At 36.1% G+C, this 13,000-nt stretch overlaps 1 protein-coding gene across 1 annotated transcript in view; it reads left to right on the forward strand.

The window, feature by feature from the left end:
* ASPH (aspartate beta-hydroxylase) overlaps nt 1-13,000 on the forward strand; it is a 101,833-nt gene that overhangs the window by 62,755 nt on the left and 26,078 nt on the right. Inside the window, exons 16-19 of the mRNA XM_010582893.1 lie at nt 2,074-2,162; nt 4,292-4,378; nt 7,299-7,449; nt 8,530-8,666. Coding sequence (XP_010581195.1) covers nt 2,074-2,162; nt 4,292-4,378; nt 7,299-7,449; nt 8,530-8,666 — 464 coding nt within the window. The remainder of the gene's footprint in view (nt 1-2,073; nt 2,163-4,291; nt 4,379-7,298; nt 7,450-8,529; nt 8,667-13,000) is intronic.

Below are 13,000 nucleotides of genomic sequence, written 5' to 3' on the forward strand. Positions count from 1 at the left end.
TATGGGGAATGAACAAAAGACATGAAAACCATCCATATTATTATATTAGAAAAAAAAAAACCCCAAACCCAAAACAAAGCATCTCTTTGGTGAGTTCAGTTCCATGATAACTGTATTCCTTAAATGCATTATTGTGTGCTTGAGTATAAATGCGTGATTTCAAGTCATAGGGTACAATGAAAACCTAAAGTGTTTAGGGGAGCAAAACCAATATGTTAAAGTATGCTATTCGGTGGTTTATCCTGAAAAAGGAGTAAACTCCTGTACATCAGACAGTTTTTTTCCTTCTTAACTTCTCAATACCTAATGCCTTAGAAAATTACAGTCGCTTCTATTATAAGAAGGATCAACAGGGATATAATAATCCTAATGCACTGCTTCTTTAGTACCTTTCCTTTATAGATCTTAATACACTTTTATATTTAAAGCTTCATAAGGCCTCTGTGAATAAGTAAATGGAATTTTTTTGTAGGATAGCTTCACTCCTGCTTAAATTCTGTTTCCCCCCTGCCTCTGAAAAGCAATAGCATCTATTTAACTGTGCATACCAATGCTGCAGAATAGTTTATAAAGGTAATGTAAGAAAAACTCTCTCCATGCAGAGCTGTCTCAGTTCAGTGTTGAATATGACAGTAAAAATCTTACACAGAAAGAATCAAAAGTAGTCAAGGGTTTTGTTTTTTTTCTCATACAGAAGCAGCTCAGACTCATGAGATCCTCTAATACTTGGATGGGTTTAGTATTGGTTTAGTATTAACTTAGGCATTGGTCATTTTCTGAGGTTTAATGTAGATGAAGTGATTTGTCTGCCTAAAGCTCTGTGTAGGATCAGAGTCTCAGAAAATATTGTTTAATGAACCATGAGCCCAGCTTCCAGTAGCATGTGGTGGCTCTTGTCATTCCTGACAGTGCACCGGAGGACTTGGGAAGCAGAATAAAACATGGCTAGTTACAATACCTTGTTATCCGAAATACTTGCTACAGCATTGCACCAGTCTTGTGATGTTAAGCTGTATGGTGTTTGGGTTTAGCTTTACACATACCAGTTACAGCATTCCCTGTTTAAACTTCTACAAAGGAAATAATAATTTTACTTCTTTTCATGCTATTAATGACTTATTGCCCATAGAGGGGGGAAAAAACAGTAATGCGTAATTTAAGCAAAAATATGTGCTATTAATTACTGATATACATAACTGGTAGTTACTTGTATCAGCCAATATATATTTCCCTTACTTGTGTCAGAAAGGGTGGATTTTTTCCTAATGAAAAAAAAAGCAAAGTTCAGCTATAGCAAATAGGGATAAAAGCAGTTATCTGCTGTCATATCTTTCAGTAGTGTATTTGCATTTTTTTAACGTCTAGTATACTTAATGCAACCAAATAGACATTAAAAGTGAATTGCTATGAAGTAAATAGCCGTTTAAATTGACACAATTTACTTCAATTTGCTTCAAACACAATTTGCTTTACACTACTTCAAGGCTGGTTTACTACATACTCCTACTGCTCTGCTACTGTGTGATAGTTTGCTAAGCTGTGGAAACTTGATCACTTAAAGCGGTCTTGATCAGACATTTCACTGCTGAACCTGTTTTCAGCAGGAAGTTGGACTACATGAGTTTTTGAGTCCCTCCTACCATGAGTAACTATAATGGCTATCAACTCTTTTAATTGCTTTAGACAAACGAGTAGACATAGGCAAAACTTCAGAAATTACCTACATGTCCTGGTAATGATATTTTTCACAATACCATATAAATGTGGAAAAATAACCATTCTCTTTGTTCTTCCATATCAGTTGAACCGTTTGGAAAAAAAACCTTGACTATGAGATGAAAAATGCTTTATCAAAAACTTGACTGCAAAGTATTCAGTTTGAAGATTGCTTTTCCATACAGGAGTTTGTGATTGTAATAAGTAAGAAATTAATTTCTTTTCAGTTGAAACTGCCTTATTTGAAAATCATGCACTTTACCAGCACAGTACTAGTCGCTAGTTAAAGGTTACTCCAAACAATTGCTGTGAAATATGAAAGAGGTAATGACCTGTGTGTTTTTAAATCTCTTCTAGCTAAAAAGAAGAAGAAACCAAAGCTCTTAAACAAGTTTGATAAGACCATTAAAGCTGAACTAGATGCTGCAGAAAAACTACGTAAAAAAGTAAGTTTTGAATGTTTCACTCAGGACTGTAGACAGTGGACAAAAATGAATAAAACAAAAATTAACTTAGAAAAGGGAGAATTACTTTTAGATTGCTTTCTGTGAAATTAACTTTTTAAAATTAAATATTCAGTGCATGTTTGTCCTTCAAGTTTCATTTCTGCTGGATAGTTTATTTTAAATTTTTTTGAAGTCATAAGTGTATGTCTGTTCATGTGTGTTTGCTTACCTTTACCCTTGAAAATATTTAGCTTAACTGTTGAATTCCTATCATCAAGAAAACTGCTTAAATTAAGCACACAGAACCAGGTTAGTTCTGTCCTATCACTGTTGTCCATTTGAGTACTGAAGTCAACTATTATCAGAGAACTTAAATAATGTAAGCATGTTAATATGGATCTCTCAGTAAGTGTTCACATGCTTTGTGAGCATTAGATGCAAATCTTTGATGTAGGCTTTGTTTCTGTTGGGATTCTGTGCGTGTCCTGTGAGGGTCTCTGTTCCCATACAGCTGCTTAGAGCACAAAGCAGATGTTCCTGCTTCTTACCCAGTGGCAGCAAGACCTTAATATCAGTCAGTCAGTCAATCTTGGTAGTTCTGAATTTAATAACTTGACTATGAAAATAAAACAAAAAAAACCCCAAACAACAGTAAACAAAAACTCTTCAGTCATCTCCTCTGATAATTTCCAATTTTATTCTTTTATTTGAGCGTTTCAGAAAACAAGACCTTTCCAGAGATGTCCCTTTTCCAGATGTGAGATTGAATAGTGAAGCAAGACTATGTGACTGTTAGAAATGAGAGACCTTAAGTGTTGGATGTAAATCTTGTAAAAATTCTGATATGCCTCACAGACAGTCCTAGCACATGGAGAACAACTGCAGGTCTTTGTTGTACCTGGGATTTGAGATGGCTGAGCAATGAGATACACTACTTTCAGTACAGTACAGTAAAAAACATTATAGTCACTGCAGGTGTAGGATTGTTCTTGATTTTCAGAAGAATGACTGTGCAGTTTTAGCTTTACGTTGCCATCTATGCAGCCCCAGAGCTCCTGCAGGTCTATGATGGGGCTGAAGGGCAGTATACTACATAGAGAGCTCTAACCTCAGGCTGCCACTGCTGCTGCTCTTCACTAGGAGCCTTGTGTACATGTTAGAATACAAAAATAAAAAGTAATTCTGTGCTTCGTGTTACTGACACAATTAGTTGATCAGAGAAAGGCATAACAGAAACTTTCGATGAGCCTATAGGGTCAGTTGGCTGACTCTTTTCCTGCCTGTGTCTCTTGGTGAGTTGCAGACAATCATGCCTGTCTTGCAGGAAGCAGGACAAATTTAGTAACAAATCAGACATATGTAATACTTGAAGGTATGAAGACAGTTGTGTATAATAGTCCACTCGTATTTATAAAGCTGTAAGAAGAATTGGAGGAGGCAGCAAGATCTGATGCCAAATTTTGCCAGACAGTGCTTAGTTCCTATTTAACAGTGCGGCTGGTTCTTCTCAGCTTCCATCCTTACTTGCTAGTCAGCATCAATCATGAGAATACCATAGTTACGTTCAGACTTTGTATGCGACAGGGAAGACACACAGAGTACGTGAGGTGTCCTGAGGGACATCGTTATGCAAAACATTTGGAGGAAACAGCCACACACTATGGATAAGTCTACCATATTTCCCCTAGAAAAAACGTAGTTATGGTACTGTTCATCAGGTGAGGTATGCAGAGAGGAAGATTCCACATATGTCCAGAACTTCCTTTCTATTCTGTGTTACATTTGGTTTGGATTTTGTTATTAGCAATAGAATTCTTACATTTTTATATGGACAGGTTACTGTCATCTCAGTATTTTTTCCAGTCAAGAAAGGGAAAGTGAGTAAAAGAAAAACAATGTTATTCATTTTAACCAAAGAAAGTAGATGATATTGTTTCATAATAATGACAACGAATTTCTCTTAAATAAGCAGGCAATCCCAACAAAAATATGAGTGAAAACTGTTGATTCAGTCTGCATTTTTTGTTTTGTTTTTGTTTTTTAATTGGGGAAACTAATGTGTTATTAGGTCATGCATCCTTCAGCATTTTTATTAGATAGAATTGCTGATAAATACCTCTACTTTCCAGGGAAAAGTTGAAGACGCTCTAAGGGCCTTTGAAGCATTAGTGAATCAATATCCACAAAGTCCTCGAGCAAGATACGGGAAAGCACAGGTACTAAAAGACAAGCCATAAATGTTAAAAAAAGATAAAATTAAACCTCTTTTAACAATAGAGTTCTAAACCCCAGTCAGACTTCATTTATAATTTTATGGATGTTTCCTAGGGAAAAAAAGAATTATGTGATCTGTCATATTGTATCTGTTTCAGTCCGTGATCCTTCCCCAATTACTTTTGTCTAACTTTAGTCTAGTGGGAAGTATTGTAAATAACACAAAAGTAAGATACATCCTGTAGATCTCATGAAAACTGTCAGAACAGTAAGAGATAAATCTCAACTAATGTCCCAGTGCAGGAACAACAGGCAGAACTTAGCTGTTACACACTGTTTGCTGCAGCTGGTAAATCAACATATCAGTCAGCTCTAGGCCAAATGCTGCTTTTTGCTTAGTGGGAATAGGGAAGGGGATTTGGAGTTTTTACAGAGGGAGTGTTAAAGGATAAAGAACACAAATTCTTAGGCAAGGAGGCTTAATTAGCTTTTTCTTGTGGAGCAAGTTCTGTTTCAGGTGTTCCCCTCCAAAAAAAAAAAAAAATAAAGTATCAGAAAATAAGCTCTGCGTTCATAATACTTTTGTATTTTCATAAACAGGAGGATAATCCCACTGCACTAGTTGTAATAAAAGACTGCTTGAACTCATGGTAATCAAGATGAGCAAAGTGAAGCCCTTACTGTAGAAGGGAATTGTGCTGTTACACAATTAATGAGGCACTTGAATTGGAGTCACAACCAGTTTTCACTTGGTTAATAATAGTCATGCTAAAACCAAAGCTGTGATTATCCAAAAAACTATCACACAAGCACTTGATACATAGTAGACCAAATACTTCAGTGCTTTATGTGAGGAATAGTCTGCTGAACTATTTGCCTTCTTATAGTAGGAGACCACTTTGGTTCATATAGGTGATGGACTTAACTCTGTTAAATTACACCTTTAATATTTACCTTTTTTTTAATGAATCTACTCATTATACCTAAGACAATGTGCTTCCTGCCTCCTCATTAGCTCATTGCTTTTAGGGAGGAGGGCAGATCATTGAAGCCAGCTGTAAATTCATTTCCATTTACAGTAGCCTTTATAGGCTCATACTAGTCTTTTTACTGAACACTCAATATGACCAATGACAATTTTATCGAATCCAGTATGTATAAGTTGAAGCTGTTTGAAGGAATGGGAAAATCATGGGCTTCACTGACAGATGGATTATTCTTAGGATTTACATTGTAACACAGTATTACTGTTAAATGGGTATTTATACTAACACAACACATTCAAATTTGCTATTGCTTATCACAAACTAAAGGTAAAACTGCAGAAAAGAGTGAGGGTAAAGGCCAGGAATTCACCACAAGAGTGTACTTTTCCATTTCTATGAACCATGAACCAACATTACATGCTAATTTTGTAGCTTCAGTTTCTAATAAGACATGAGGATTAATTTTCCTGGATCTTTTAATAGCTTTAAAAGGCAATTCTGCAGAAGATTTCATAATTAAAGTGTTTTTCAGAAATGTGAGCAATTCTGGATTTGATATCTGGAGCTACACTTAGGCCAGATGAAAAATATTCTACAGAAATCGTTAATGCCTTTAAGGCTGAAAGGAACAGTAGAGAGGTCTTAAAGCTCCTTATATGATTTATAGCATCTGTACTGGTGAATTTATGCAGATTTTATGCTGACAATTTTTGTCTCTTCCTTATGTATCTTTTAATTCTTTGCCCTGCAATTCCCTCAAAAAAAGGAAAAACAAATTTCCTAGTGAATGTACAACAGAAAAATAAATTACCGCTTAAAACTGATTCCTGAAGTTATCTCTAAAAACTGGCTGATCAACTGTTTGGCTGAGTAACCATGTTGTTTGGTATTTCCCATACTCAATTTCAAAGTAGCTCAAGGAAAAAAGTAATGGACAGAAGTGAAAAGATTCTAGATATTTACTACAGCATATACAGCTAACACAGTTGAAGCTGTTTCATTTAATGTGTATGATGATACAACAGTGAATATAGATAGACCGATAAGAGCTTCTGCACCTGCAGTGCTTGTGATGCACCTGCACCTTACTCCACTAATTGACTTAAGAAAGAACATAAGCCAATAAAAATAGAAGTATTTGGGAATAATGCATTAAACACATGACAATGCATGCATTTGTATAAACGATTCAAAGTAATGCTTTAAAAATTCAGCATTTGAGATACAGTCTTATTTTTTTTAGCTGTGGAAACAAATTATGAAAATGCCACACCACAGGTGAAATCAGTCGTAGCTTCCATTAGCTTCACTGAAGCTGTAATTTCACAGTAGACATCTCATATATCCTTTGGTCTGCTCCTGAACTTGATGAACAAATTTAAGTTCTGAAAGAGTTGTGTATGGTAGATATTCTATCAACATTTGCAAAAGTAAAGCCAATTCCTAATCAGTTTTCTAAGAGTGCAATAAATTTGTGTCAGAATATATGAAAGAAATATTTGTTGGTGTGTTTTGACCTGTGTATTGCTGCCAGTGTGAGGCTTAGTATACAAATAATCCATAGGCAACAATTTACATTTCTTCCATATTATTAAAACGGATTGCTTCATTTGTTTTCGAAAGCAGAAATTATGACTTCTACAAATACTAACTGAAAATCTGTGTGAATGTATGTTTTAGGTGCAAATTTTCTCATACTTATGCTTTCAGACAGTTTGCAGGAAACAAGAATCAACAGTAATTCTAATCTGCCTTACCATAACACTCAACCAAATAAGTTTTCCATTGTTTTGCCAAAATTATATAGATTAAAGATAATTCTAAAATTATTCCCATAGTCTAACAGTTGCGTAGTTTGCCTTTTAAGAAAACAAAGTTATTTTTAAGACTAATGGATTATTACGTGTTCTAATAATGATTTTGTGATTCTTTCTAGTCTGAAGATGACTTAGCTGAGAAAATGAGAAGTAATGAGATGCTGCAAAAAGCTATCAACACCTATGATGAGGTGGTTAGTCTGCCAAATGTCCCTTCAGATCTGATAAAACTGAGCTTGAAACGAGAAGCAGACAGGCAACAGTTTCTTGGTAAGGTTTGAGGGCGGTGTAAAAATTGTGAAAGTTGTGTAAGCAAGACTTTCAGAAGATCACTAAGGACTTGAAAGTGCCAATTCCATTGAATTTTTGGTAGGACTTGTGTTCCTAATCTCTTAAATGTTTATGAAAACTATTTTTAAATTCTTTAAAATTTTTCTATGGAACTAGTGTATATAATTGCTTGTGCCTGTAGGCACATGATAATAGTGCTTGTAGGCAACAGTGCACTAGGTGCTATAAGAAGCTATGACGGGTGGTGGTCAAAAATTTTTATTGACAGAGAAAGAAGAAAATGTTGTTCTTTTTCTACTGAAACTGAGGGAAATCATGAGGAAATTAATGGCATACACAGAGTAAACACACCCAGAATAAACCTTCAGTAAACATAGAGAAGAATGGAATTAAACTTGGGGGTAACATCTGAAAGTTTAGATCTCAATTCTGTGATGTACGAGAAGTGCTAATTAGAATATAAGGCACAGTCAACTTTGGTGGAGAAAAGAGTTCTTCTCCCATGGGTTGGATTTTAATATCAACTTGTTTTAATCTTGCTGTTCCTCAGCAAGACCTCATCTAGGAAGTTGAGGAACGTACTTAATTTTAAGCACGTAAAGCATGATTAATTTCATAATGGAAATATAGTAGAACTATTGCTTAACACTAGAAATGTGTTAAATTACTTAATCAACTAAGACTAAGTTTATTTTGTATGTTTACCTAGTTTTGTCGAGCACTTTGACATCTGTGTATGAAAGAGCAGCCAAAGCTTAAATAATGTTGTTACTGCTACACTGTGAACGGCTCTCCACTAGAGGCTACCATAACACTGCATGATACGCATTCGTAGTATCAGGTTCTCCTGAAATATTCTTTGTACGGCTACACCCCCAGTGACAACCAAGCAGCTGAATATGCTCCTATGTGCACAAGTTTTTCTCAAATTCTGCTTCTTGATTGTTAGTGAAAGTGGAACACCTGGCTCTGATTTGTGTGTTCTTACATGTTGTGTAAATGTCTTACTACTGTTACTCATACCTGGAGTTGTTATTAAGTCTTGTTCAATCAAATTAGGTCGCATGAGGGGTTCCCTGGTTACTCTACAGAAGTTAGTTCATCTGTTTCCCAGTGATACTTCATTCAAGAATGACCTTGGTGTTGGTTACCTCTTGATAGGAGATAACAGCAATGCCAAGAAAGTATATGAAGAGGTAAGTTTCCATTCCAGCCAAGGAAAAATATTATTTGCGTTCATATGTTCATTCTAAAGATCGCTTGCTTTTAACTTTTTTAGTTGTTAAACATTTTGCATGTCAGGTTTTGAAGGGTTACTATAGATATGATTTTTTTAAATGGAGTTCTTAATTATCTTCTAATTTTAATTCAGATTTCCTGATACTGTCATGCTAACTGTTTTTCCTCATAGACAGAGAAATGCAGATGTTTTTCATATGCTTAATAATATTTGATTTCTTATACTTTCTGGTAGCCAGGTTTGGAATATATTGACAACACATATAGATATAGTGCATAGTATAAAAAAAGATGTCTTATCTGCAAGACATGGAAAGCAGAAGTAAGTCTGTTTCTTTACAGGAACACTGTCTCTAACCATGTGATGAAGTAGTTCAGTACTCACACAGCTATTTAACCTTTGTTTTTTTCATTATTTTTGTAGGCAGCCTAAATTCTGTTTTTCTTTCATGACGCTTGTAGTGTGGACAGTTCATTGCATTTATATTCCTACCTTATACTGTGGTTATCAGGCTGGGGAAACTTCACTGCCAGGAAGGGCCACTCTGCTCCTGTGATCTAGAAACCCTGTTAACATCTGGAAACTCTCTGACAGATGCAGATCTTGACATCACTGGTAGAGTACAAGCTGTCAGCACCTGGTCAGAGATGATCTTGTTGATGTTGGCACACTTGTTGCAGTGCTTGTTTGGTACAGGCGTGGTATGGTAGTTGGCTGGTTATGTAGACTGAAGACAACTCAGCATGATTAGTACCAGCTCCTGAGAATAAAGGTTCAGTTTTCCATCCCCCACGTCTAGGAGTCTGAGGGGATTCTCATCTCAGGTGGTTTCTCAAAGAGAAGGAGGACATTCAGCTGCATGTTTGGAAGCAGGAGCTGAACCCTGATAATACCTTTTTTTTTTTTTTTTTCCTCATGCTCCTCTGGTAGTCTCAGATGTTGCCAGAATAATGTTTGCTTTGCTACTTTGGCTACGTTGTAGGTCCCTCCATAAAACATTTCTTTTCAATAATTTTTGACCTGCTGTCAAAATTTCTCAGAGTATTGGAAACATCAGCTTTTAAAGATAGAATTTGTTAACTGAACCTGCTTCTCAAGGTGCAAGGAACGTGAAAAAAACAAAAACATACTGCTTTTGGGCAAGATTTTCCTTTGCACTTTTTCAGTATTTTGCTACAAACAATATAGTTAGAATTTCTCAATATCAATAATCACTTTTTATAAATGGAAGAAGGTAGTGAGTTTGTTATATAATCACTTTGATATTGAGTTTGATATACTTCAGAAGAAGTGTATACTGCTCCAATTAAGAACAGATATGCAAAATAGGAACTGGTCTGTTTTTAATATATTGTTTTTCATGCTCCCATAGACTTTAACCAGTGTAATTACTCTGTTTTGCAGTTCACTAACCACTGAAATAGAATAGATCATAGTGATATTCTGTCCTTGTAAAAGAGCAACAAATAAATACCTTTTAAAAGGAACTGGATTTATTCTTTTAAAAAATCATGTGGGTTTTGTCCATATTCTGGCTATTCTTCAGGCTGAATTCCAGCACAGTAATGTAATTTTTTTGTTCTTTGTTGTAATTCAGGATAAATTTACATGAAGAATTTTAAGAAAGGAAACATAGCCAAAGAAACAGGGAGAAGCTCATGTGTACCTGCATTTACTCTTGGTTATACTGAATGCTTCTTACATGATTTTGGGCAGATTGCTTAGGGGCCATATGGTCTGCTCTTGAGCTCTTTGCTCATCTGTTGCAATGCATGCTTAGGAAGTGATTGGTATACGGTTTGGGCCTCCTACCATAGGTGCTCAGGTTCTGTGCATAGTCAATAAAGAGAGGGGCAAACTGTGAAGAGTGGTTCTGTGGACCTCCAGGAGACATCTTCTTCCCATGATTTTTGAAAAACCTGGGAAACTTCTGTAGTGTGGTTAAATCCTTCTTCTCACTAGTGTAGGACAAATTAGTCATTTGGTAGAAAAATGTAAGAGAGCACAGACGAGAGCATGAACTCAGTGCTGCACAGTAGATGCCTCTGATATTTATGAATCCTGGGTTCTGGTTCCTATTGTGAGGATGTTCATACATTTTATTCAAGTGTTCTTTAAGGCATGGACATCTAGGAAGAGAGAGCAGAGCTCAGGATGCATCCTCAAGCGAACATACCTCTTGTTCGACTAAAGGCTCAGCTTTTTGCTGATTCCCCTCTGGTCCCATTCTTTTCTTCGTGGTTGTCTAAGTTCTTGTGTATGTGCTACTTGTTTCTGCTCCTCAGGCAAGTTTGCAGCAGGAGAATCTAGACTCCAAATTTCCCATTTCCTGCTAGCTTCTGCTAGCTTCATGAGCAAAAGGTACCCATGTCCTCCTTTGCTTCCTGCTGTAAGATTTCGATCTTCATTCAGTGTTATCAGCCTGCATTAAGCGTGAGCTGATCACGTGCAACCAGCTGGACCCTTCATAGGCACTGTCCCCTACGTTGGGATTACAGTATATACCACTTCAGACCACGCTAACTCTAGCTTGCATCATTTCCAGGGAATTGAATAGATGCCCAAGGAATCCTAGTGAATGAAAACTTTCTGCTTTACATTTAATGGCCAGTTTACTTATTTTCCATTCAATTCTTATTTTGCATTCCACATTTGTTATGTCTCAGCAGCTGTTGAAGTGTTATAGTCACGTTTTTATTTCAAAAGTCTTAAATATGATATGTTCCTTCTTTCAGCTACGGAAGTGATGTGTATAAACACTGAACTTCAGATCAAGAGAGTTTTGTACTTACAGCTGTAGTGTGGTATAGTCTAACTGAGACAGAATAGACTTTTCTAGTATGCATTTCCCAGAATTTATACTGAACCACAGATGGAAAATGGTGTCCAACTGGAGAGGATTTCAGTTTTGCCTCAAATATTAAAGCATTTTCTTTTGAACATTACACTTAAGGACACAGAAACGTAACATTAAAAGTAGTCCTAGTAGAATTTAGAGCTATTTTTGTTTTCAAAGATCTACAGATTATGATAAAATATAGTGGAAGAGAACTTTGTAAGACCAGTTACTCTGCTAATAGCACTTTTTTTGCCTGCCATGCTGAGGCATGTCTGCATGGCTCAGTGCAGCATTATACAGACACGCATAAGCCAGCTCTGACTGAGCTATCTCAGGTACCAAAAGCAGAATATCCACATTAACACAGTACTCTGCCCTGGCTAATTAGCCATTGATAGCCCCAGAGGTTAATTTCTATATTCATGATTAATATTTAATGGGCTATGAGCAGTTTAGTAAAACTTATTTCTAAACATAATTAATATTGCATGCAGCAACAGCAACAGAGTAATACAATTTACATTAAATACTTCCAGTGTAATTTCTGCTGATTGTATCTCTTCGCTTCTCTTTAGGGGCTCTGAATGTAGATCATGCCTTAATGCAACTCGGCATAGTTTAAATGAACCGTAATATAGAAAATTCTATTCTGTCTTAATTAATCAGATAGCTTTATACTATAGTTAAAGGAACTGTAACGAAATTATATGGCTAATAAATATTTCTGTCAGTCATTTATTTTGCCCTGCAGGTACAGATTCTTGGATCAAAATAATTATACACAGAATGCTGTAGTCAAAAGGCATAAGATGCATAAGGTGGTAGCATATCCTTATACTATGGATTAAGCTCATCCTTACTATGACTTGCTGGGTTCACCTTTTGCTAATAATGTGTCATAGTACGGACTTCAAATAGCTTCTCAAATTGATTGTTCCTTCATAGTAGCTCTTTTCTGCAAAAAGAAGTGAAATGCTGCTATTTTTAACTCAAAACATTTTATACCCATATTGCGCTGATTTGGGTTTTGCTTGGACATTGTTTGTAGGTAATAAGGTTTGAGAAAGCAGAGAAATTGGCCCAGAGAGCTTGTTATTGTTTTGCTTGTAATTATTTTGATTGAAAAATTAGGCTAGACAGTGACTGGAAAAGGCAGAGAGAAATGGCTGTAATGCGTGCAGACATTTTATCCATGGCATAAGTTTAGTAACTTCAAAAATGGATTTAGGCAAGAGAAATTGCATCTGTCCATTGTTTTGTATTTAGCGGCTGTGCTAGATAACTCAGCAGGTATCAGCCTCTGTAATTCCACTGACTGCCAGGCTCTTGTGATGGTCCTCACAGACTGAGGATCTGTCCTGAAAAGACTGCCCACCCTTACTTCAAGGAGAGAAGAGGTGTAACAACAGATTAACTTGACCATGAAATTGACATCCCATAGAGCTACAAAT

The sequence above is a fragment of the Haliaeetus leucocephalus genome, unplaced genomic scaffold (assembly GCF_000737465.1).
Source record: "Haliaeetus leucocephalus isolate CR32 unplaced genomic scaffold, Haliaeetus_leucocephalus-4.0 Scaffold858, whole genome shotgun sequence".
Classification (NCBI taxonomy): domain Eukaryota; kingdom Metazoa; phylum Chordata; class Aves; order Accipitriformes; family Accipitridae; genus Haliaeetus; species Haliaeetus leucocephalus.